Source organism: Heptranchias perlo, chromosome 29 (genome assembly GCF_035084215.1).
Source record: "Heptranchias perlo isolate sHepPer1 chromosome 29, sHepPer1.hap1, whole genome shotgun sequence".
Taxonomy (NCBI): Eukaryota; Metazoa; Chordata; class Chondrichthyes; order Hexanchiformes; family Hexanchidae; genus Heptranchias; species Heptranchias perlo.
The window spans coordinates 27,660,119-27,687,863 of NC_090353.1; the positions used below are offsets into that span (position 1 = coordinate 27,660,119).

The window sequence follows — 27,745 nt, forward strand, 5'->3', positions numbered from 1 at the left end:
TCTCACTTTGAGATCTCCTTATGAGAATTGTCCAAATATTAATGACGCCCTAGCCTCACGAGCAGCCAGGTGAGCCGCTGCTCTGCCGATGGGCTCCTCCTCCTCCTCCTCCTCTGATAGCAGATGTGGATGCTGGATGAGGGCATGGGGGTCTCATCAAATGGTAACCCTCTCTGTTGCGCCATGTTGTGCAGGACGCAACACACTACTATAATTTGACCCAGTCTCAATGGTGCGTATTGAAGCACTCCCCCAGACTGACCCAAGCACTGAAATCGCATCTTCAGCAGTCCTATTGCATGTTGTATGACAGACCTGGTGGCGATGTGACTGTCATTGTATCAAACCTGTTCCTCGCTGATGGGGTTCCTCAGAGGTGTCATGAGCCACGTGTGCAGGGGGTATCCCTTGTCTCTGAGAAGCCAGCCCTTAAGGGTGTTTGGTGCTTAGAAGAGGGCTGGGATGTTGAATTCCCTCAGAATGAATGAATCATGGCAGCTGCCAGGGAATATGGTGCACACGTGAAGAAATCTTTTCCGGTGGTCACAAAGATAGAGAGATATGCCTTTTTGTTGATGAACAGTCCTGGCTCGTGTGGAGGTGCTCGGATTGCTATATGCATGCAATCGGTTGCACCCTGTACCCGTGGAAAGCCAGCTGTGGAATCCCAATGCCCTCTCCGTCTGGCCGAGATTGTCCATGGGGAAGTTTGACGTAGTGAGATGTCCTGCCAAACAAACCATCTGTCTAATGCACTTGTGGGCAGACGACTGAGAGACCCCGACGATGTCACCAGTGGCTCCCTGGAATGATCCAGAGGTGAAGAAGCTGAGGGCAGTGGTCACTTTAACTGCGATGGGCAACGAGATGCCACCAGGCTGAGCCGGGAGCAGCTCGGCATGAAGGAGGCTGCAGATGTCTGCGACAACCTGGCGACTCACTCTCAGTCTCCGTAGGCACTGCTCCTCAGAGAGGCTCAGGAAGCTCAGCCTCGGTCTGTAGACCCTCTCATGAGGGTAGTGCCTCCTGCGACATCGGTCTCTCTGTTGTTGCCCTCTCTGCTCTTGTGCAGGTGCCTGTGGCGCATCTCTGTGTTGTGGAGCTGCAGGTGGCGGAATGAATTGTCAATCCAAACACAAAGATCTCCCAGCCAAAAGTTTGCTGAAGAGAACTGAGTGCCCTGCTGCAATAACTCACCTTTTATCCACCAGTCAAACAGGGATTTAAACGTCTAAATGGCTGTTGGCTGCAACCCGCCTAGTTTCCCTCGGCGTGCTTCACACAGCACGAGAAACACGTTGAGGCAGCGTTGAAATCGCTTGCCAGCATGATTAATTACATTAAGGAAGATTTCAAGCACTTTAAGTACTTCAGTTGTTGGTTTAAATATCATCCCGCTGGCTTTAATTGCCAGCGGGACTTCTGGATTCGGGAACAGAGCATGCACCCAGATGGGTCTTGGTCGTGCATGTTTTTCGGCAGGTTGGAGCCGGGATTCCTTTCCGCTCCACAAATGCCCGATTTTGTTTGCCTCCCTGCCCCCAACCCACCCAGACTATCTTAGTTTGTGTCAGTCACTGGACGGTTTTCCCGTTGACCTCAGTTTTGCTGAGATGCCTTGGTGCCATACCGTCAAATGCTGCCTTGATGTCGAGGACATCTATTCTGACCTCTCCTCTGGCATTCAGATCTTGCATCCATATCTGGATCAAAGTTGTGATGCAGTCTGGAGCCCAGTGGTTCTGACAGAACCCAAACTGAGCATCATAGCACAATATTGGTGAGTAGGTATCGGCTGATGGCACTATTGATGACACCTTCCATCACTTTATTGTTGATTGGGAGAAGGCTGATAGGACGGCAATTGGCCAGATATAGATTTATCCTTCATCATCGCTGGGTCAAAATCCTGAAACTCCCTATCTAACAGCACTGTGGGAGAACCTTCACCACACAGAGTGCAGCGGTTCAAGAAGGCGGCTCACAACCACGTGCTCAAGGGCAATTAGGGATGGGCAATAAATGCTGGCCTTGCCAGCGACGCCCACATCCCATGAACAAATAAAAAAAATCCTGTTTTTTGTGGATAGGACATACCTGGGAAATCTTCCACATTGCATGGACGTGCCAGTGGCATAGTTGTACTGGAACAACTTGGCTAAGGTAGCAGCTATCTCTGATGCATGTCTTCAGCATAGGGTTGCCAATTTTGGTTGGGGAGAGATGGAGACTGGGGAATGAGGGCTCGGGGGGAGAGATAGAGACAGGGGAATGGGGTTTGGGAGAGATAAAGACTGGGAGCTCAGGGAGAGATATGGGCACTGGGGAATGGGGCTGGGGGAAGAGATGGAGACTGGGAAATGGGGCTGGTGGAAGAGATGGAGATTGGGAAATGGGGCTGGTGGAAGAGATGGAGACTGGGGAATAGGGCTGGGGAAAGAGATGGAGACTGGGGAATAAGGCTGGGGAAAGAGATGGAGATTGGCAAATGGGGCTCCGGGGAGAGATGGAGACTGGGGAATAGGGCTGGGGAAAGAGATGGATACTGTAGAATAGGCTGGGGGAAGAGATGGAGACTGGGGAATAGGGCTGGGGGGAGAGATGGAGACTGGGGAATGGGGCTGGGGGGAGAGATGGAGACTGGGGAATGGGGCAGGGGGGAGAGATGGAGACTGGGGAATGGGGTTGCCAACTTTGGTTGGAGACATTCCTGGTGGTTTGATAAAGTGATGTTCTGACCCCATGACATCTGACCATGTGTCATTGGATCACGTGATGTCAGATCACATGACATCTACAAATGCTATTGGATTTACTTTATAATGATTGGGTCCCCTGTAGTTGAGAATCTTTATTCATGGTTTCGTGCCAGCAGCTGTTGTGTGACAAGTTTTAAGAACCAGGAGGCCGCCAGTGAGCAGGCAAAGAGGGGAAACCAAGGGTGGGGAAAAGGGGAAACCATTCTCTCCGTCTCTCCCTCTAGACCCCATTCTCCATCTCTTACCCCCCATCCCCAGTCTCCATCTCTCCCTCTGAGTCCCCATTCCCCAGTCTCCATCTCTCTCCCTGAGCCCCCATTCCCCTGTCTCCATCTCTCTCCCTGAGCCCCCATTCCCCAGTCTCCATCTCTGTCCCTGAGCCCCCATTCCCCAGTCTCCATCCATTCCCCAAGCCCCTATTCCCCATCTCTCTCCCTGAACTCCCAGTCTCCATCACTCTCCCCATGCCCTCACTCCCCAGTCTCCATCTCTCCCCAAGCTCCCATTCCCCATCACTCTCACGAGCCCTCATTCCCCAGTCTTCATCTCTCCCTGAGCCCCCATTCCCCAGTCTATCTCTTTCTCCCCGAGCCCTCATTTCCATCTTCATCTCTATCCCCGTGCCCTCATTCCACAGTCTCCCTCTCCCCTCAACCCTCGATTCCTGACCCCAACCCGCACCCTGGTCGGTCATGCTTCTTGCGGATACCGGCTCTGAGCAGTGTCCAGTGACGAGCTCTGTGGAAAAGGCTGGGAAACAATTGTTTAAAATTAATGCAGTTTAACCTCGTTCTGAATCCCGACACCTGGCTAACTGTCAGTAATCATTCACTGATTATTACAAATTTAAATTGTTGATCTCTTGGGCTGAAGGAGGCAATGCTCAGGATAGGAACCCCCATTCCGGGAAACTCACGGACATTCCAGGAGGGTAGGACCTGTACTTCAGCGCTACCCCCGGCCTGTTGTCAAGGCCCAAAACCTTTTCTGTTTCCAGTGCATCAGTTGCTTCTTAATTTCATGTGTAGTGAACCAAATTGGCTGGATACTGGTGGGAACCTTCCTCTTACATAATAGAGGCCATTAAAAAGGTAAATTTTGTGATTGTGTGCTCCCAGTGGGTGAGGCTTCATGCAGGGAAAATGTTTACCTTTTAAAACTTTATATCTTGTAGAAGGAAAAACTGAGGGGTGTAAAGAGTTTCACAATGACAACTGCAGTACAGATAGCATTTATTTATGATGTCCAAAAATAATACAAGGTAAAAAATATCCATTCTCCTCAGATAGTTTCATAAACAGAGATCTATTCCATATGATAATACTTTGCATTCATTATGACCTACAATATCCATCATTAAAAAAATATTTTTTCAAAAAAATTGATAAAGGATAAATCTTCATTGTTCAGAATCTAAAAGTCCAACAAAGGGGTAAAAAGGTACAATTGAAAATCTAAATTATACTCTTTTTTTTGTAGACGTATGTGAGAATCTTTGTGTAAAAACATGTTAATACTTCACCATAAAATTATTTCCGTACTTGGACCTTCATTACTAATATATGGGGTGAACTCTCTTTTTACGATATTAACGCATTTACATTTTTGTATGAAAATCTTTCTCCAGTATTTTAGTGGAAGCATCAGCCCATTATATTAAACAGTTTAGCACCTGTTAAATTAGTGGTCAAAGGAATGTCATGTGAGCAGCTTGATAGCATACAGCATGATTTCACTCCAAATAATGATTTACATAGAGAAATAAATTTCAAAACAGTAATTTTCACAAAGCAAAACATGCTCTTCTACAAAACAAGGATGTTAAAGTGTAAAGTTCATTGTAACTGCAAACATTTAAGTTGAGTTGGAGATGGCTACTGTAAAGTAGGTTGATAATGCATTGTGCACTAAGTAACAAAGTCATTCATGTGAATTCTTCTGCTCACTATTTTAATGCAGGCGTTAATTAGTTTATTAAATGAATTTTCATATCAACCATTCGTTACTAATACCACACAATGCAATTTCAACCTCAAAGTGTTTATTAGTATATACATATTTCATCTTACATGACTGATAATATATTCCAAATGTAGCTTATTGTAGAATTGAAACAGCTTAACAATGTGATGATATAATACGAAATGCATCCGTTTTTACAGTTGGAAATGTGTTTGAAAAGTAGCAAACTTTGTGAAAAATAATTATAATTACATCAGATGGATATGACAAAATACTAAGGTATAAATAAAATGGAGTATTTTCTTCATTGTTTTTCTTACAATAAATATATGGTATGAGTATGTACAATATAAACACAACAGGGTTGAAATTCCTCTTAGTGCACTGAGAATGTGTTAAGTGAGAGTTAACTCCTCTGTTAGCTGTAATGCACAAGAAAGCACAATTTTAGTCAGTCAATGTGCCTTATGGAAAAATGGACTACTATTAATACACAATGCAAAAGACTATCAGAGGAAACTTGCAATAATGATGCTGAGGCACTTGTGAATGATCTAACTAGACACTTAACGGGCATAAATAGCGCTCAGTGGGATAAACCCGCTGTGCAGTATGCAATTTGCAGCGTTCGTGCAGGGAAGATGAAGATCTTGAAGTTCTGTTCACAGAAGATGCCCGGGAGATTATTATAGATTATTACAGGGCCCAGTAAAGTGCCATCTTCTGGGCAGAACAGTAACACAAATAATCAGAGTGCAGCAGAGGTGGAAGACGATCAGAGACAGTGACTGCGGTGCCTCCCACCCACCGCACATGGAAAGATGTACGCAAGGTGTCTGACCTAAAGAATGTGCAAGGTATGCAACAAGGATGCATCTGAATTACCCAAATCTGCCATGTGTGAATATGAAAGGACTTTGCAGCTGTCAAAGATGTTTGTTGAAATAGCTTTATAAAGAGTACTGCGAGCCTACATTTATCAAATAATGCAGTGAAAGTAGAGCACAAAGAAAACTAAGACTGTTAAGTATTAGAAGAGGCAATGTGTAGGAAATATATGAAGTTGCAGGTGAGAATGATTCGTATCTCACTATCATTTGCACACCAAGAACTGACGATACAAATGCAGTCAGCTATATCTTTGAAGTTCAGCCACTTAGGTAACTCAACCTGGATAATGCTATGCATGATATTATACATGATGTGGAGATGCCGGTGATGGACTGGGGTTAACAATTGTAAACAATTTTACAACACCAAGTTATAGTCCAACGATCGTTGGACTATAACTTGGTGATATTATACAGGCTGTGCTGCAGTGTACCTTCTAACTACACAATGCCCTAGCATTCAATGCATACTGTTCTTCTCCTTGCAAAAGGAAGTAATCTTCAATGGGTACCAGTGTCTACAATTGAACAACTAGATCCCCATTTCAAGGAAGCCATCACGGGGATCACAGGCTGGAAGATCTGGACATTGTACAAACTGGAGGAGACTACCAAGCTCCTGTTTGTACAATTATGTTTGATTATTTAAACTCCGGCAATGAATTTGACATTCACCAGTCAAAAATAGTGCACATTCCACTGTAAAAAAAAGCACGTACTGACAGTGACCCCAACTTCCCAGTGGGGAGCCAGGCTCAAATATAAGGTTGGAGACAGGGCTGAAACAATGATTCTCTGAAGCACACTTCTTTCAAGTGTGGCATCTGGTTGAGAGTGCGGAGTCAGCAAAATTAACCGCATATCATCACTTTACACAGAAATACCACAATCTATGGAGGACGAAACTCTATAAACCTCACCAGTGGACTCTCCATCATCAACACGACTGGAAACAGTGACCTTCATCAGGGAACAAGATTAGTCATGACTGAGGCAGGGGCAAAAAGGTTGTCTGTTACTGGGTGGACGTCCTTCAGGACAACTGGTACTGCTGTGTTACTTTGTGATTCTGATCTCATGGGGCTAACTATGAAATATAGGATGCTGCATGAGCACAGATGTGTGTCTCCTTGCAAGATACCATGGAAGCTGGCCTAGTTACAGTTGGCAAGTCTACCATCCAGTTCTGCACTGTCTGCTGTGCAGTCTGCAAGCAACATTAATGGCATGCGTAGAGGAAACCTCAAGCAGTCGGAACATCTCTCATAAATGCTCCTTGGAAGGAAAAAAAAATTGTTACGCCCCAGATCTGTGCATTAATGCATTTGACAACCAATGAGACACACGTGCAGTTTAAGGGGCAGGGGAAAGAAGTGAATGGGTGTTTTGAAAGGTACTACTCTAATGCCCAGAGGAATTTTTGCCCCAATGTCTTTTTCTTCTCTGCTTATAACTTCTTTATTTATTATAAACTACCATCCGAGGAGAAGTTTCGAAAACACCATATTATCTTGATTGTCTCCTTTTTGCTTGATACCTTCTTCCGAAGCTGTAAACAAAAGCATAAAATTAGTACAGTGCTGAGTTACATGGGGAAAAATATTTGAACACAAAGATATTTCTGGACTAATATTACCTGAAGGCTGGTGTTTGAAATCAAAGATTAATATATGCAATGCTGTACATTACTTATGAGTAAGATGCTATATTATCATGAAAAAAAAACTTGCAGTACCTTTGTAAACGGAACTTAATGCTGTATCTTGCATTTGCCACTATCACAACACTTGTATAAGACACATCTTCATGTCAGCAAGCATTGCAACATAAGAATCTGAGGCAACTCAGAAAATCGGAATTATGCTTAATTTCTACAAATGTAGAAGTGTATGTGATATCAGCTCACAATACACCAACAGTGAGCTAATAGTGCCAATATAATCCTTCAAATAATGCAAAAACTTTTTTTTTAATATTAGGGTTTTGGGTCTCATTCCTATCATTTGCATTTACAATATTACTACTTATAGCAACCAGAGCGATTTCTTTCCTATTGCACAATAATATCTTGAAACATCAAACATGATCCTTCTCCCTGGCCACTGTCTGAGGCTGAACCAGACCGTTCGCAACCTTGGCGTCCTATTTGACCCTGAGATGAACTTCTGATCACATATCCGCTCCATCAGCAAGGCTGCCTACTTCCACCTCCGTAACATCGCCCATCTCCGCCCCTGCCTCAGCTCATCTGTTGCTGAAACCCTCATCCATGCCTTTGTTATCTCTAGACATGACTATTCCAATGCTCTCCTGGCCAGTCTCCCATCTTCCACTCTCCATAAACTTGAGCTCATCCAAAACTCTGCTACCCCTATACTAACTCGAACCAAGCCCCGTTCACTCATCACCCCTGTGCTCGCTTCCTACATTGGCTCCCAGACCAGGAATGCCTCAATTTTAAAATTCTCATCCTTGTTTTCAACTCCCTCCATGGCCTTCGCCCTTCCCTATCTCTGTAACCTCCTCCAGCCCTAAACCCTCAGATCTCTGCACTCCTCCAATTCTTGCCTTTGCGCATCCCTGATTTTAATCGCTCCACCACTGGCGGTCGTGCCTTCAGCTGCCTCGGCCCTAAACTCTGGAATTCCCTCTATAAACCTCTCCGCCTCGCTACCTCTCTCTTCTCCTTTAAGACACTCCTTAAAACCTACCTCGTTGTCCAAGCTTTTGGTCACCTGTCCTAATACCTCCTTATGTGTTTCGGTATCAAATTTTGTTCAATAATGCTCATGTGCAGCACCTTGGGATGTTTTACTATGTTAAAGGCGCTATATAAATGCGAGTTGTTGTTGTTGTTGTTGTTGTTGTTGTTGTGGTGGTGGTGGTGGTGGTGGTGGTAGTATGATTTATGTTAAAGTTTCTTGTTTTACATTGGTATCTGCAAAAATAATTTTCTAAACCTTCCTAATGTACATGATAAAAGAGAATTAAAGACCCATAGGCAACTAAGAATCATTTAAGAATTCCACGGGGGTAGAAATTAGTCTGGGCTTATTTTCGGGAGGCAACATGTACCCGAGGATTGATAGAAATTAGTCCTCAGGCCTCATCTGAATAATTGAGGCGAGCTGCCAGCGCTGGGCGCGCCTCCACAGACAGCTCGCTCGAAGGGAGACTTCAATTTTGGGCAGCGGCCCTCAGGTAAGTCCCAGGAGGAGGGTTGGAGCAAGTTCCAGGGGCAGGGCAGCGGGAGTGGGGTGGGTAAAAAAAAAAGGGATTGCGACTCCTGTGGAGCCGGGGAAGCACTCCTGCTCCTCCTGGTTCCACAGGAAGGTTTTTTTTCAAAAAAATAAATTTCAAAAATGTACCTTTGATGCTGGACGACGGGGCCGCTGAAGAATCCTGAATGGGGCCTGCCCGCTCAGGAGGTGACCAATTTATCAAAGGGGTCCAGGACTCCTAAAAAATGGGGCCCATGAATTTGGCAGTGGAACTAACGCCTGCGGAGATAGGGAGTAGGCTGTCCCACTGCTAAATTGGTGTGCTTAGCACTCGATTTACGCCCAGAAAACAGGCGCAACACACACCAATTTCTAGCGCACGGTATCTCCAAATATATATAAAAAGTTAATTGTATACTTTATTTTTAATTTGCAAAATTGGAGTACCATTTTTGAATTTATGTATTTAAGCTCTGAGACAGTTGATCAATGTGTTTAACTTACAGTTGCATCTGCCATAGTGGGCAACACCAATGGATTTTCCCAGTAAGCAAGTTGCGCGTCTCAAATGGCACACACTATGATAGGTAATACCGTTGTTCCCACAAAGCGCTTGCTCAGATGACAAAGGTTCTGGACATGGCATCACTCTGCACATCACGCAGTGCGCGCTGGGAGTTTGGTCTATCACACACATGGAGGTACCAGGGCATAAAACCTGCGTGCAAGACTCTGGAAAATAGGCATGATATACAACATTAAGTAATGCAACCACAAGATTTAAAAAATTTTATATTCTACTTCAATAAGTTAGAACTTATAATGGATGCAGCTCAGAATAAGATGTACCTTAGTAAATTATAATTTGCATTGTCCACTAAGTATCAATTGTGAAAGGCTGATAATATTTTGAAGTATTTTTCAATGATGTTAAAAGTACTATAATAAAATGTATGTATTAATAAAAAGAATTTGTATCACATCAGTATTAATTCTACATTGAACAGATGGGCTTTGCGTCTATGAATCTGCAACATTAATTGGGACTTTTTATGGCAACAGCTTTTCATTGCATTAGCAACTGGGGGAGAGACGTTAAAATGATTATAGTGACATAACTTTACAAATAATTTTTATTGTTTTGGATTTAATTATTTTTAAAAAAAAATACAGTTTCATTAAACCCAGCCAACCATTTGCACTGCTGTGGAGAAACCAATCCAAGCATGTGACTCTTCAATAAAGAACTCGGTCAATTTTTTAAGGAGGTAACAAGGAGGGTCGATGAAGGTAGTGCATTTGACTGGAAGACTGTTTCCAGTGGGTTTCCACAGGGTTCAGTACTAGGTCCTTTGCTTTTTGTGGTATGTATTAACGATTTAGACCTAAATGTAAGGGGCATGATTAAGAAGTTTGCAGATGATACAAAAATTGGCCAAGTGGTTGATAATGAGGAGGAAAGCTGTAGACTGCAGGAAGATATCAATGGACTGGTCAGGTGGGCAGAAAAGTGGCAAATGGAATTCAATTCGGAGAAGAGTGAGGTAATGCATTTAGGGAGGGCAAACAAGGCAAGGGAATACACAATAAATGGGAGGATACTGAGCGGTGTAGAGGAACAAAGGGACCTTGTAGTGCATATCCACAGATCCTTGAAGGCAACAGGACAGGTAGATAAGGTGGTTAAAAAGGTATATGGGATACTTTATTAGCCACGGCACAGAATATAAATGCAGGGAGGTTATGCTAGAACTGTATAAAACACTAGTTAGGCCACAGCTTGAGTACTGCATACAGTTCTGGTCATTACAGGAAAGATGTGATTTGCACTAGAGAGGGTACAGAGGAGACTTACGAGGATGTTGCCAGGACTGGAGAATTTTAGCTATGAGGAAAGATTGGATAGGCTGGGGCTGTTTTCATTGGAACAGAGGAGGCTGAGGGGTGATTTAATTGAGGTGTATAAAATTATGAGGGGCCTAGATAGAATGGATAGGAAGCACCTATTTCCATTAGCAGAGGGGGTCAGTGACCAGGGGGCATAGATTTAAAGTAATTGGTAGAAGGATTAGAGGGGAGCTGAGGAGAATTTTTTTCACCCAGAGGCAGGGGTCTGGAACTCACTGCCTGAAAGGGTGATAGAGGCAGAAACCCTCAACTCATTTAAAAAGTACTTGGATGTGCACTTGAAGTGCCGTAACCTACAAGGCTATGGACCAAGTGCTAGAAAGTGGGATCAAGCTGGATAGCTCTTTCTCTGCCAGCACAGACACGATGGGCGAATGGCCTCCTCTGTGCCCAAAGTTTCTATGATTCTATTTTATGAATGAATTACTCTGCGTTTGCAAATGCTTCGCAATAAAAGGACATTTATGTCCCTTTAGGATTTACAGAAAAGACTGCTGTTTTCTATTATTGACCAGTTAGTCTCCTGTTTCACCACAAATCTGTATCATAAGCTAGTCAATACAATCTACTACTGATAATTCAAAGTCATTTTCTCCTCACTTTAAAAATATACTTATCCAGTCATTCAAATTAAGTAACTTAAACAACATCAGAAAGTTGGGAATTAGTGCAAAAAATTGAATATCAGATGATTTGAATTAAGTGACTTTGAATTAAGAGTAGATTGTATTAATATTCTATTTATGACCAAATATAAGTCCAGCACTTATTTGCAAGAAGTGACAGCATGGTGATAATGAAGACTAGGGTATAAAAATCACATTACATGGCATGTTACAGCTTGACAGCAAATCTAATGCTCCCAACAATATTAAGTTGGTCAACTATTATGTCAGAAACTTGAGTACATAAGCACATCTTTCTTGAGCTGAATTATCTACAATGTACTTTACACTAAAGTTTATATTTATAATCACATTGCCTTTTAAATGTCCCTGTTTGACAGACCATTGGATTTCACCACTGTAAATGGCATGGTTTATTCAAATTAATAATAAAACTATTATTTTAATGCAGATAATAAACAATATCCAAAGCCAGGGCCTAAAGTCAACAGTTCAGTGAAAGAACAGAGGCCCTAAATTTAGAATGGTATTTTGACAAAGTTTGTTTTTATCTGTAGATTTATGCCCATAAAATTAATGATTAACAAATATAAATGTGTTGCTTAATAAATGGTGATCTTCTGATAAAACAAATATATTTAGGGCTCTGCGGGCCATTCTTATGCCCAGTGATTGAAAAAACATAAATTACAAAAACCTCTTCTCATATTTACTATTATATTCCTCTTGCCATTTTATGCTGTTGATTTTTAAATAAATAACATAGGGTGTAGCTTTCTTCTGTGCACTAGATGCAACAAAACAGTACACCCATTCTTTTAAGCATGTTTACAAATATTTTGCTACACTGGGAAAATCTGCTCCCATCATTCACCTTAAATTATGCATGGATGAGAAACGGTGTGCAAAATAAAATAAAACTACAAAACCCGGAATGCGATCTCTACATATTCATATGTTATTGCACAGTGTACTGTAGATAATTCATTTCCAGGCAAATATATTCACAGAGTGAGCCCAATCTCTGAATCTCAGCCAACCCATGTGAAGGAAGCACAGACAATGGACGCGCACTCTCCCTTCACACCATGCCATCCACGTGGTTAGGGAGCTCCATCAACAGAAACAGGTTATCCTACCTAAAATGGTGGGAGAAAACATCTAAAGTTGGCAGGAAAAATGAAATCAAAACATACTTTTACATTCTCCTTGATACTGCACTTCTAATTCTGGCAATCCTCTGCACTTTGCCAAAAGGAGACCACATTCATCCTTGTAGACTTTACCGTCAGTTCCGCACACAGGTACCTTCTTTGTGACATTTGAACAGTCAGGCGCACAGATGCATGTTGGCTTGTTATGCTTATTCATTTTGCAAATCTTCCCAGGTCCACAGTCCACACCCTCACAAGTTTCTAAAGTAACAGACAAAAAAAAATAAAGTAATAATACTGGTGTATCAAGTGGTGTAGACTTTCACCAGTAAAATTTCAAAAATGAACAGTAACAGTGTGCCCATTTTAAAATAGCTGTAATTTCATTTTAAAAATAGCCCAAGGGCTTTTCTTCTTTCAGAGTTCCAGATTTGATAGATAAATGTAGATTATATCAATTATTTTTTATTATTGCATAAAGCTGGACAATCATGATGTTCTCAGGATTCCTAATGCATCCACGTGTCTGGTAGGTCTATACTTGTAGTATTTTGAGAAGAGTGCCAGTTTTATCAGGTGATAGAGTTTGTGCATGAATGTCTGGTTGATTACCAGTATGTTTGTACAACAGTTGTGGATTCGGGGGCAGTATGGTACAATTGGTATGATACGGCCGACCTTCTCACAGGACTGCTTTCAACAAGCACAAGATGTCTCATAAGACACAATATCACCCTGCTGTTGTCTTGTTTTCTATTCAAATTTCAGACAAAAGCAAAAAAAAGGGCACCATTAGTGGAGGAACCGTAATTTTATTATGTAATTATGTATTCATTGGTGTATATATTTAACAAATGACCACTACCCCAATCCATGTGATGCCATTATATTCTAATACCACAAGACATTATCACACAATTACTCACATATGCACACAAATTGTTGTCTTGAAAAATGAGTAGAGTTCAAAATGTACCTCCCTTTATTAGGAAGCAGCCATAGCTTAATCACAAATGCAAACAGTTGTTTGGAGTTACTTGTGCTGACATTGGCAGCACTTTTGGAAGTAATCATTAATGAAATTGAAATAAGAGTGCTCATGCTACAGCTGAACTTTGAAGCTGTGAAATCTGAAACAAAATATTACCTTGAGGTACTGCCAATACTGGCAGCCTGAGCATAGTGGCATAGTTTTATTCCCAGTATAGCTCATTTTCCTGTACAGTTTGTTCTGGCAATTGAGAGCACTGCAAGTGTCACTCATTGTCGGTACTGTAATATAGTATCAGCTTAAAGGATTTTATGACTATTCCAATGCTCACTTGTCCAGCCTCCCACCTTCCACCCTCTGTAAACTTGAGCTCATCCAAATCTCTGCTGCCTGTATCCTAACTTGCACCAAGTCCCGTTAACCCATCACCCCTGTGCTCGCTGACCTACATTGACTCCCGGTTCGGCAACACCTCGAGTGTGTTCAACTCCCTCCCTCCCTCACCCCTCCCTATCTCTAACGTTCTCCAGTCCTACAATCCTCAGATCTCTGCACTCCTCCAATTCTGGCCTCTTGCGCATCCCTGATTTTCATCGCTCCACCATTGGTGGCCCAGCCTTCAGCTGCCTGGGAATTCCCTCCCTAAACCTCTCTGACTCTTTCTCCTCCTTTAAGTCGCTCCTTAAAACCTACCTTTTTGACCAAGCTTTTGGTCGCCTGTCCTAATATTTCTATGTGGCTCGGTGTCAAATTTTGTCGGATAATGCTCCGGTGGACATTTTTACTACGTTATAGGTGCTACATAAATGCTTGTTGTTGTCGTGTATGACGTGTCATGCACTACCAAAGCTAATATGCAATTCGATAGAAATGAATGTGCCACTGTACTCAGCAATGAGCAGGGATACATGGACGTCATTATTCAACAAAGTTGGACGCATCTCGCAAAAGTTTTCAGTTTGAACGATAAATTAATCTTCTAATCAATAATAAATCACCATATTAAGCCAAGTCTTCGTAAAAATGTAAATCAGGAATTTACCTAATTATATCCTAAATAATCAGATTAAAACATTAGGAAGAAAATCCATAGTGGTTGTATTCTAGTTTCCTTTATACTGAATGTTATCCTGATATTCAAAAAAGAGTAAGAAAATAATCAAAGACTCCCACCTTTTGGTCAGTCCAAGACTTGACAGAGGGTGGGGCTTATACCTGGTACCAGCTATATATGGATAGAGACACGAATGGAACTACTCACGTGCAAGCAGAGCATTTTTAAAATGCAGCAACTGAAAACCAAACTTTTGCTGTCAGGTTTTCAGTTATGAAAATTCCCAGGCACCCACCTCCTAAACAGGACTGTTCAAATCCAGACGGGTGGCCATTCTACATAGGCTTAAGAATTATAGATGGCTAGTCAAAAGGATGTTATGGTTTGGTATTAATGTGTACTAGATCAATTCGTAAGAAGTAATCAATATGGATTAAGAAGCAATACATTATACTTCATGAACTTACTGAGGAAGTAACTATATTATAAAGTGGGACATGTCAATTGGATGCGATTTACTTGGATTTTCAGAAGACATCCCATAAAGAACCAAATGTGAACCTTTTAAAGAAAATTAAAATTTATAGAATTAGTGGCAATGAGTTGAAAGCTGATTTAGCAATAGAAAACAGCTGATGATGAATGGAGAAAGATCTGTCTGTGGGGGAGTAACTGGTAGAGTTTCACAGGGATCTGATGTAGGTATAGTGATTACTGATTCACTGAATGTATCTAGTCAATGTGAAGCTATTATTAATAAGACTAATCATGCTGATGTGTAGTCCATCGGCATTAAACTATAAATTAATGCATTTTATTTTAACCTTGTTAGATCAAGCACTGTCCACATTTTGGACAATCTACTGCTGAAATTGCATTGTTTCACAAAACCTTACTAGACCCGAGCACATGAGGGACAGAGGACTATAATTCCATGGCCCGGATTCTCTGACCTGCACTTGCTGCCAGTGATGGTCCAAGGTGGGAAAGGAACCTTTCAAATTGAGCCCTGCTACCTTCAAAAGAGTGTTGATGCATTGAACAGGGTTTAGAGATAAATGGTAAGAAGCTAAGAACTGTGGAGGAGCAGAGAAATTTAGGGGTTTAAATACAGAAATCACTAAAAGCTAATGGACAGGTACAAAAAAATAATTAAAATGGCTAATGGAATGTTGGCTTTTATAAGGTGGCTGAAAAACAAAGGGGTGGAAGTTATGTTACAGTTATATAAAGCTCTGGTTAGACCCCATTTAGAGTACTGCATTCAGTTCTGGGCAGCAGACCTCAGGAAGGATATATTGGCCTTAGAGGAGTGCAGCGCAGATTCACCAGAATGGTACCTGGGCTAAAAGGTTTAATTATGTGGACAGGCTGCATAGACTTGGCTTGTATTCCCTTGAGTATAGAAGATTACAGGGTGATCTAATTGAGGTTGTTTAAGATGTTTAAAAGAGTTGATAAGATAGATAGAGAGAAACTATTTCCTATGGTGGGGAATCCAGGGCAAGGGAGCATAAACTTAAAATTAGAGCTCGGCCGTTCAGGGTGATGTCCAGGTGCACTTCTTCACACAAAGGCAGTGGAAATCTCAAACTCTCTTCCCCCAAAAAGCTGTTGAGGCTGGAGGTCAATTGAAAATTTCAAAATGGAGTTTGGTAGATTTTGTTAGGCAAGGGTTACGGAACCAATGCGGGTAGATGATTTAAGATACAGATCAGCCATGGTCTAATTGAATGGCAGAACAGGCTCGAGAGGCTGAATGGCCAACTCCTGTTCCTATAACAAGGATAATACCAGAGTTAAATTTGTTTTCAATGAAGAAAAATTTGAGGGACGGTTTTTAAAATGCTTACAGTGATGAGTAACGCAGACATAAGCAAGCTTTAAATGAGAACTGTCAGCATTGAACAAAAGGATACCAGTACAAAATTAGCATGCCTCAAATAATGTTAAATATTAGAAGATTTTTTCCCAAGAATAGTGGATGTGTGAAAGTCTCCTACTCTAAGGAGCTAATGTTGTATTGATCAGTTCCCTTTAAAAAGCCACATATATCTGTTTAAGGACAAGACTGAAGCTTATATAAGAATATACAAACAAAGATCACTAAATGCTTTATGAAGCCCAATTGTTCCCGAGCTGCTGGGACTGCAGAAGTATCATATCATAGATAACAATCGGTCGAAAATGAGTAATCCAGGCTGTAAGTACCTCTGGTGGAAGATAGAAAGTTGGGAGAATCTTCCCTTTGGAGAACAAATAAGTTTAGTAAATTCCATGATAGGGAAATTGTGAATGGACTGTTGAAGGAAAGGGCTTGAGGGGACCAAATAATCTTTTCTTCTTCTGTGACCCTTAAGTTGTTATACAAATTTGGAATTTCTCTGAGAAGTAACAGATTCTCTTCTGTTTCCAGCGCTATCATGAACCAATGAGGAATATAATGTAACAAAGGATAAATCTCAAAACTCATCTTTTGATATACAGCAGAGCAGCCCATAAAGATTACTTATCCCTGAAAAATTTAAAACGTAGGAAAGTCACTTGTGTCAAGATTTCTGCAGTGAATGTGAATGTACAGTATAACATCTTCAAAGGCATTAGGCTGCAATTGTATAAACCATGTTGAAATGTCTTACATTAAGGCAGCGATTCTCACTATTTGAAACTACAGTAAATTGTGGAAGCTTCAGATGTCTTTCATATTCTGTTCTTCTTCTCTTCCGTGCCTAAGGCAACCCATTTCTTCTACTGCTTTTTACAGCCAGCAGATCATGCTCCGGGTTGTTTCTGTAACAAAAACCCCTTTTTATGTGGCCAGGTCATTAGCCTGGCCAGTTGGGACCGGCTGGATGTGATGGAGCAGGGGTGGGGTTTCACCACTCCATTCCCAACGGACACAAGTACCCCGCTGGAAGTCAGCCCAGTATTCAGAGGTCAGATCACTGGAATGCTGCTTGCCAGGAGGGAGGAAGGGGCTTTCATGATACTACAATATAATTCATGGTATGACATAATGTACTTGCATACTTCTTCAGGTAAGTATTATTTAGACCCATTGAAAGTTTATTAAACTTTGCCTTTGAAGTTAATTGTTAAAAATGTGTGGGCAAATTCTCTGGTGGTCTTGTGGTCTGGTGCTGGTACTACTACTGCTTGGTTTTACTTCTCAGACAGGGATGAAATCTTCTCAATAAAATCTCTATTACTACAATATTTTATAAGAACCATATGACAATAGCAGTGTGCACAGAACTTAACTCACTGCAGATGCAGCCCCCCAAGCGGCGCTTAGATCAAACAACTTGCCATGTAGTTCTGGTCAAGCAGTACTTGGTCCTAATATTTATTCAACTTCACTGCGTTTTAAGAAAAACAACTTCACTAAAGTAAAAATATTGTAACAGCACTCCTGACGATAAACCCATTGAGGCAAATAAGCCATTTGCACACCTCACTGTAAAAACAGACTGTAGTCTCATTTTGTCAGCAGGCAGTTCTTGAAGTGATAAAAATGGCAAATGGTAAGAAATGTGCCAAGATCAGCAGCGTGCCGATGAAGTTATTTGCAAAAATTTTTCATAAAGGATTGGATAAGGACTCAGAACTCTAAGCCAGATTTCTAGGAGAATAAAGTTTATACAGAGAAAATTGTAGAAATGAAGGACCAATCAAGGCACCCTATCTACCACCCTAAACATTCACTCCCTTCACCACCAGCGCACAGTGGCTGCAGTGTGTACCATCCACAGGATGCACTGCAGCAACTCGCCAAGGCTTCTTCGACAGCACCTCCCAAACCCGCGACCTCTACCGCCTAGAAGGACAAGAGCAGCAGGCACATGGGAACAACACCACCTGCACACCATCCTGGCTTGGAAATATATCGCCGTTCCTTCATCGTTGCTGGGTCAAAATCCTGGAACTCCCTTCCTAACAGCACTGTGGGAGAACCTTCACCACACGGACTGCAGCAGTTCAAGAAGGCAGCTCACCACCACCTTCTCAAGGGCAATTAGGGATGGGCAATAAATGCTGGCCTCGCCAGCGACGCCCACATCTCATGAACGAATAAAAAAAAATAACAGATTTCAGAGGGTTCTGGCCCCTGCAGCACAATATAAAGATGAAGCAATTTAATCCATGAAATCTGTGGAATGGCTCCAAAGGCAGCATTTTATGACTAACATTCCGTCCAAAAATGCCAAAATGACAAAACAGTGCTACATCGTAAGACAGAAACAAAGGATGAATAAAAGATGATTCACTGTCAGGAAACATATGATGTACTATTGTGTTTTACGACTCGTGGCAAAAAAATGCTCACGCCCGCCACTTTATCTCATGCTAGTACACACATTTCCACTTAATAGTACGCATTGGAGGTGAAAAATAACTTTAGAGAATGTTGATAACATTGTAAATATGTCTTATTGTTGGGCTTTTCTCAAAAGTTTCTCCTGAATCCCACACTAACTCAAGGGAACGTGTGTGCTTTTCTTTTATAAGATGGTGATTCAGGTCCATTCAAGAATTTGGGACTATACTGCATGATATTCTGAGACAATGTTCTATACTTGCTGTCAGAGGGCAACCATTTTCAAAATCAAGTTAGCTACTAGTATAATTTGGTTAGGTTAGTAAAATCCTATTTTTCAGCAACTTTGACTCTCAAGACAAAGGCAAATTGACCTAGACATTCTGCCCGCTCCCCACCACTTTTTTCAGTGGATCCTTGAAGCTACTCCCATTTCTTGGTGGCTGACGGAGGGTACGCCTGCCCTTATGTGATGCTAATCGAGCAAATACGATCACCAATGTATTTTCCACTTTTGAACACTGGACGCCTGTTTGGCCCAGGACCCCAATCTTCTCTTAACAGTAGTAGGACGCTGAAATATTTTCTGGCAAACGGAGCCTGCGCAAGCGCTCACAAAGCATGGCCTTGCATAGGCTGAAAAGAAAGTAACATTTAAGCATAGAGGACATTTTTCTAGGCAGAGGCTGCCTGCAACTCATGCTGTGGCAGACCTCCGAGGCCTGCCACATCTAAACTTCACCCCATTTAGGTGGGACCACCTCAGGCAGAGGTCCTCCCATGTAAATGACCCTGTAGCAGGAAGGTTGGCTGGGGTCAGGGGTGTATATCCACAGCAAATGGCCATGGCAGACAGCTAAGTCCCAATCAACTTTGGCAAGGGTGGGGTGGGGGGAGACGAGGCCATTGTGACTTGGTACACATTTATATTAGATTTTCATATAAATTCATTTCTAAATATTGTACAGCAACATTCTTTTACAGCTGCCCCTGATCTATCACAGTCACTATACTTACTATGACATGGGTAGCAATTGATTCCACCAAGAATTATCAGTTTTAGAATGTCACTTTCTGGTATATCCTGACTTGTCCATGCAGCTTGAGCACTTCCACTACTGCAACACTCCTCTCGATCAATCCGGGTCATGGACAAAGCCTGGCATTTTCCACTTCTTCCCTGCTGTAGCCAACATACCCCAGCTGAAGGAACCATAACACAGAAACATGGGTGAGAAACATCAAAAATATCTGCTTTCACTAAAATATTTTACACACATTATTACATTGCTTACAATTTGTAAAATTGTATCTTGCCTCCACTATTACATTTATTTTATTCCCTCCTTAATTAACCACTCAAAATCAGCAGTTACGAACCTGCACCCTAACACATTATATGTATGTACACAACATACATAGTACATTACATAGAATTTACAGCAGAGAACAGGCCATTCGGCCCAACTGATCTATGCCGGTGTTTATGCTCCACACGAACCTCCTCCCACCATACTTCATCTAACCCTATCCGCATATCCTTCTATTCCTTTCTCCCTCATGTACTTATTTAGCTTCCCTTTAAATGTATCTATGCTATTCGTCTCAACTGCTCCATGTGATAGCAAGTTCCACATTCTAACCACTCTCTGGATAAAAATGTTTCTCCTGAATTCCCTATTAGATATTGGACCACCAATATGCTGTGCCACTGTGCAGCTCCTGTAAAGATTTTTTTTAAATGATAGAACATATTACCAGTCCTTTTTTTGTCTATAATATTTCAGGTCGTGTAGAGCATTACCAGGCTGTATGCTGAATAGGCCATAAATCATGACAGAAAAATTCCGATTATGCAATCTTCAAAAATTTTAAAATTCTGCTGCTCAGTGTAGCCCAACTTTTAATGTTAAAATTACAGCAAATGAGTTATACAGCATAGTCAAATCTTCCTAAGATTTTCTGAGACAGTGAAACCATTGCTAGCCCATGGGGCTGTTGAACACACCACAGCCTTCTGAAGACAGATGCAGATTTTACATTAAAATGCAGTGAGAGCTTTTGATAAAAGTTTTCAGATTGATTTCATTATAAAAATAAAAGTAATTGATACAGGGAAAACATTAATGTTATATGCTGCATTTTTTTAAAAATACCAATGGTGAAGATTTTCATGTATACATAACACATTTATCTATGAAATTTAGTCTTGCTCCAAAAATAAACAGGATAATTAGCTCTCTATCTGAAAATATTCCTACTAAATATGTCACCAATTTATTCTTACAAAAATATTTTCTTCTATTTCTATCCAGCTCCCTTAATTATAATTCTATGATTGACTAGGTTGCACTTTGCGAAACTAAAATACTGTTAAGCTCCTGTGCCTTTATTTCAGATTGATTTTTAAATATCCAGTGTTAAAATGGCAAAAGTGTCTTCCCTCACCAAGATTGGAAATGGAAGATGGGAAATGGTGTGGCAATGGAATAATAGCAAATGCCTGTGTTCAGAAATCAGTAAGTCAAAAAGGCTTTAGTGGCTGAGACACCTCATAGAAGCAATTAACATATGTAGACTGACAGAGACATGGATGACTCTATTCACCCAAGAATATTGAACCAATATACTGGGAAGGTGTGAACATCACTGAGATAACACTTGTTTCTTGGACCATTATATTGGAAGGCTTGAATGCCCCTGAAATAATAATTTCTTGGATCATTAACAAATGGTTTCCTGTATTAAGGACTTTTTCATTAAAGATAAAAATGTATTAAAATGCACAGGCATTCTCTGAGTCATCAGTTTATGCTTTGTCATATCTCGACAAGTGAAAGTGTTAACTTTGGTTTTATGAGGATTCACCTCCCACATAATGAGCTATCAGAGACTGTTACTCAAAAATTGCTGGAAAGAATAACAAGGATCTCAAGACGTTTTCCTTTTGTTTTGGAACAGTTGATATATTGTGCAAGTTTGATTATTGTACCTTTCTGCTTCTATGTATTTATTACAACTTTGAATAAATTTTACTAAATCTATATGCACTTGTTTGGAAATGGGTTATTTTTCACCTTTGGAAAGGGATGGGAGTGTGTGGTGGACTTCCCATGTATTCTCCAGCGATCTACCATGATTAGGAATTATTTGTTAAACTTAGGCATGCCAACCCATACACAGTGTGATTAAGAATGCAGGTGTTGGTTCACAGGAGACTTGGTCTGCTTATGAAAACTGCCATCCAACCATGAACACAGGCAAAAAGTGTTAACTGTGAAATTCCCTTGATCAGCTGCACATGCATGAATGTCAGTGAAGTTGACAAATGCAGATAATGCTATAACTGCATTGCTGCAAGCATTCAGTTTGAGCAAAAACTTTCATGGGGTAAGGAAACTCATACTTTCCTCTTCAACTCAATCTCTGAATTCTACGGTGGAATTGATAATTTAGTAACCTTTGATCATTGCAATGCTACCTGACTATAGACAATGTTGTGACATAAGAAGTCTATGTCATGAGATAGCAAGAGAGATCCACTGCAAAGGCTGGACTTCATTCGACATGGAATGTTTATTGGGTGCTACACTAATCCCTTTTTATTGAATAGCTGGGAGTTACTATGAGCACTGCAAAAGCCCTGCAGTCTCCTATTTTCTCCTAACATTCGAATACCTGGTAGTCATTTTATCCACCTTGGAAAGATAAAAGAATGAGTTCTGATCCCAAGCCTGGTCCTCCACCAACAGAATGACCTATTCTTGTAGCCAGTGACTTGGCATTGAGTGAATTAAAGGGGCACCTTTTTGCGAACCAAGGGTATTAAGGGATATGGAGCCAAGGCGGGTAAATGGAGTTAGGATACAGATCAGCCATGATCTCATTGAATGGCGGAACAGGCTCGGTGAGCTGAATGGCCTACTCCTGTTCCTATATAGTTGATTCAAGAAGAAAAAAAAAGTGAAAATCACAAGAGATTTTACTTTATTTAGATTTTTCATTTCATTTTTCCGTAAAATACTAAGTAAAGTGACATGTTACAACTTCAACATCATTGCAATTCCAATAACAGTACCAAAAACTAATTTCAGTAAACTACTGATCATCTCATCTAATTTTGGTTAAATATTTCTGTGCATTGCTGAGAGCAGGAGCATCTCTCTGTGGCCTATGTATTATTATTTTCAGCTGATGCTGTATCAAGTTTCAGAACTTTCCCTTCAAAATGAATGTTTTTGAATTAAATTTGAGATTGCCCAATACCGCCAAATGTCAGTGCGACAAATGTAACTAGAAAAAAAATTCCCTCAGACTTTCAGTGGTGCCAGGAGTGATACACAAACAATTGCTTGCAACTTCTATGATTATGCAACTTTGTATTGAAGACAGAGCTTATGCTCAATATGTACACTAAAGAATGAACTTGCATTATACAGCACCTTTCACGACCTCAGAACGTCCCAAAGCACTTTGCAGCCAATGAAGCACTTTATGAAATGTAGTCACTGTTGTAATGTAGTAGATACTAATACCTACTTTCAGGACAGTGTGAACAGTCCAAAAAAAAGTTATACTGCCTCAGTAACACTACTCTCTGGTCAGGTAAGCCGAGTTCTATGCGGGAGTATTTAAATATATGCACAAAACTCTGCTCATTGACTGGTGACGTTTTTGTCCAACCAATCAGTGCCACAACTATATTTATTCAGTTGCCCCCTATTGAAGCTATTTATTTGAACTAAACAAAAAGCCAATGCCAAAACAACGCTTGCACTTGTGAGGTCGTTATATATTTTTTAGGGCAGTTATATTTTCTTCTTCTTGTTGAAATCACCCAGATCATTAGCATTCGGAGTTAGTGCCTCTGAATGCACAACCACCCACCAATGGAATTATATAGCACAAAAGATTTAATTATGTTTATATGTTATCTGTGGGAGAATGATCCACCAAATTGTTTATATCGGAGGCAGCGATACATCAATGAATGCTTTTGTGAAGGACTAATGTATGCGGGAAATGCTCAGATTGTGTTTGCAGATACCAATTTGCTTACCAAGAATTTTTTTCCAATGTTGGAATAATTGCAGGAAAGATTCCTGTTAGGAGGGTGGAGCTCTCTCCCACCCCAGGATCGTACACATTATGTGGCACTTGCGACTTGCTTCCCACCTCCAAAGAACGTCTTTGCTCCTCATTTACAAAAACTTGACTCTACCCCAAGCATGAGTTCCCAAAACCAGGTACCATTTGCATCTCAAAGCCACATCTTTGCTGAAATCAAACCAATGGTATTGACACTGTCTGAAACTGTTATTTCTGTGAAACCAACAGCAAGTCCAAACGTGTTCCAAACCCCTGTCATTTGCAGTTTATTTTAAACCTTGTTTATGGAGAACATGTCCTACTCAACTTTTTATTTATTAGCTTTCCTCTCAATATATTCGTTTTTTCAAAAATTCTACGCTTTAAAATTACCAGTTATTCATCTGAAAGTAATGTCCCCTTTCTGGGAGAGGGACTCCTGAGTTTACTATTCCTCATCCTCCTGCAGTTGAAAAGCCGCCTCGGCCCGGGACGCACCTCGACTTCCCATGAAGGTCCCGGAGACGCGTGAGCGGAGATGGCGAGAGTGCGACTCAACCGCCGGGTTGCACGCCTCCTCTGACCCTCGTCTGATCATCAGCTTTCATGTCTTGTTAACGTTTAATCTGCGCTTGGTCGGTGGTCCGGACCTCATGGCTCCTCACAGCTCTTCCACTACCACACAAACTGTCACCAACCCCAAACCCCACCATGCCAGACACAAGCCTGTTACCATCTTGTAAAGTAAAAGACCCTCCACCTTCTTCACCAGTAATACAGACTCCTTTCAACGAATCACCGCGTTTTAAAATAATTTGTTACGGGTAGGGATGTGACGAGGTGTTATAAAACTACAAGTTTGAGGCAGTTTTGTTATTTAGAGTAAAAAAATCCCCTTCACTTACCATCTAACCCCTCTGCTTTCACTAGCTCCAGTAAAGAAAGAATTTGAATTTATATAGTGCCTTTCAAGGAAGCCCCGAAGTGCTTTACAGCCAATGATGTACTTTTGAAATATAGTCACTGTTGTAATGTAGGAAATGGGGCAGGCAAACTGCGCACAGCAAGGTCCCACAAACAGCAATGTGATAATGACCAGATCATCTCTTTTAGTGATGTTGCTTGAGGAATAAATATTGGCCAGAACATCGCGCAGAACGCCCCTGCTCCTCTTCCAAATAATGCCATGGGGTCTTTTACAGGCTCGGTTTAACCTCATTCGAAGGAACCCTTACAATTTATTTAGACCAGAGGTACAAATCTTCCCCATCCTCCTGCAAAACCTCCCTCAGTTCTCACATAGGCCCCCTTCACCTTTACACTCTGGGCTTCACCTACACTTTCGCCCAATCTCATTGAAAAGAAAACAAAACCCCAGCTAACCAGCTCCTCTGGCTCCATTGGTATCATCACTTTATAAACTATTACTCAGTAGCTGGGACTGAGGGCTCCTTCACTCCTCAGATACCAGTTGGGTAATGCACTTGGTGGGGGGGTCTTTTTAGTAGTTCTATAACCCTGCGTTAGCGTTTGACTGATAAGTATTATTGAGGACGAAAAGCAAAACAATATTGCAAATCTGATTTTTTTTTAAAAATCAGTTCATTCTGGAAATACACAGCAGGTCAGCCAGCGTCTGAAAAAAAGGACAGGTTCACACTTGGGGCGGGGTCCTTCGTGAGAATGGAGCGACCGGATTTTAAAAAATCCCATCAGATGCTGACCATAGATGCTGCGCATTTGGTGGTTTTATGTAACAATTTATCATAAATTTCATTCAAAAGTGTTTTTCCACTTTTAACCCACGTGCAGTGTGTAGGCTGCTGGTGAATGTATATTTAACCAGGCTACAGCACGAGTTGTTACTGACCGCCCTGGAATATATTGTTAAGTTAAAGTTTTTTTTTAAACCATCAACATTTCCGAAGTTTTTTTTTAAACGAATATATATTTTGCTGCATCTAACATATCACTGGCTATTTTGCCTACCGATTCGTGCATCGCACAGCGCGACATGGCTGTTTCCAGCAATCTTTGATTATTTCAGAATGCTACAAGTTAGTTTTAGCGATCACTTAAGTGTTAAAACATATGTTTATGAACAGCCCGCAGCTGAATGTGCTCTAAACAAACGAATTATTTAATAACAACGTTCGCATCTTACCATAAGAGGGATTGCCACCGATGAAGTGGCACAGGATGACAAAAATGAAGGGTGTCACGAACAGGTTCTTGACTAAATACCTCATTGTGACAGTAAGAGAGAAATAAAAAATCAAATCACAAGCCCCGAACTTTCTTGTACAGGGTTAGACCGCACTTTGCACAATGAATGTGGGCTGTGATTTCCCAACTGGTTCTTAAATAATTGGACCGGGTGGGCGTGCGAAACAGACGCGTCTTCGGTGGGCGGGTTGACAGTGAGGTGACAGGAGAAGCAATGTTTTTGCAAAGGCTGACTTTTATCTTTTATCAAACCGCGCCCACCGACTGATCCCGCCTTGGATTTCAACCAAAATAAGCACAGTCTCCCGCCAGCATCCAGGCAACGAGGTCACTTTTACTATGGTCTAACCATTAGTCATTATTTCCTTCAAATAAAACTCCTCGGGACAAATGTTGAGTGTTATTCGGCCATGTAATTTACAGCTGTTATTTCCCAATGCTTAAATTATTTCCCGATTTTCGATACAGCTATATCTGAGGAATTTATAAAGACAGATTTCGCTCTTCGTATTTAGCTATACATTGACCTCCGGAGAAGCTGTATTTAAAATTCATATATTGAAATTTCCAGCAGCTTTCGAGCTTAGCAGCCCCGATAATAAGTTACAGACCTTATGATCAGACCTACTGTTTTTGTTTCGACGGTAAGTTGATTGCAACAGGGATTTGATCTTAGCAGAATTGATTTTACGTGGCTCCCACGCTTTTTCCACTTGCCTGTAGTTTTCTGACGCAATTCCAATAAAATAAATAGACCGAGATTCTCAGTAGTTGACTATGGTGCTAACTTTGCGTGAAGATAAAATATTCTGTTATTCTGCGGTAATCTAACCGAGTACAAGTCTGCTTCTGAGTATCAGTAGTTATTTCATCACACGCTGAATAGTCCGTTTATTTTACGTAACGATAAAACTGAACCCCGAAGTATGACTTTTTAATTTGATATTTTGCATTGTCCCACATTAGTTCAAGATCGTGATGAAAAAAATTCAGGGCACACAACTTTTTTTTAGCTTCTAAACAAATTATTTTGTTATAAAGTTGGAATGATTACATGTTACGGGAACCACGTAAAGATATTGAAAATAAGGTCTTAATCGAAGTACATAAATCAGCCGTATTGTATTAATTACAGGGGAAATGGTTATAATTAGCAAACTGCACTCAATTTACTTGTTGCAGTTAGTTACTGTATCCGGATAATAAGATCAGACTTCAGAAATTAGTATTACTGTCGTGTTAAACGTGCCTTTAATCAGCCTGGATTATAAATCTGGAAAGTACGAATTTATACTGTGTAAAGTTTCAAAATCGCAGGTTTACGCATAAATTATCAAAAATTACGGAACAGTCCAGCCGATATATTGCCATTTCTATCGTGTTTTCAAATACACGCAATCAATGCAAATTACTAAGATTAACCGTAAAAAAAAGTCTAGGAAGTACACATATCTGCAAAGATTTATAGTCATAAGCTTTTAATTGCAGGAAATTTAACGCAGTCAACCGTATCTCCGTATATTTATTTAAAATCATTCATATATACAT

At 41.0% G+C, this 27,745-nt stretch overlaps 1 protein-coding gene across 1 annotated transcript; it reads right to left on the reverse strand.

The window, feature by feature from the left end:
• Positions 1–3,993: 3,993 nt before the first annotated feature.
• Positions 3,994–26,288, reverse strand: fstl3 (follistatin-like 3 (secreted glycoprotein)). Its single transcript, XM_067968354.1, has 5 exons — positions 26,136–26,288; positions 19,901–20,086; positions 12,563–12,781; positions 9,337–9,564; positions 3,994–7,160 (listed from the first exon to the last, which is right to left on the reverse strand). Exons 1-5 carry the CDS (start codon positions 26,218–26,220, stop codon positions 7,084–7,086), a joined length of 795 nt encoding a protein of 264 aa, XP_067824455.1. The 5' UTR covers positions 26,221–26,288; the 3' UTR covers positions 3,994–7,083.
• Between the last annotated feature and the right edge of the window lie 1,457 nt (positions 26,289–27,745).

Excerpts from the sequence above, each read along its gene's own strand:
- fstl3 (XM_067968354.1), bottom strand. The coding sequence starts at position 26,220 with ATGAGGTATTTAGTCAAGAACCTGTTCGTGACACCCTTCATTTTTGTC. Across the intron at positions 20,087-26,135 it reads CGGTGGCAATCCCTCTTATG|CTGGGGTATGTTGGCTACAG; the intron begins GTAAGATGCGAA and ends TGGTTCCTTCAG. Across the intron at positions 7,161-9,336 it reads CCACTATGGCAGATGCAACT|CTTCGGAAGAAGGTATCAAG; the intron begins GTAAGTTAAACA and ends TTTTGTTTACAG.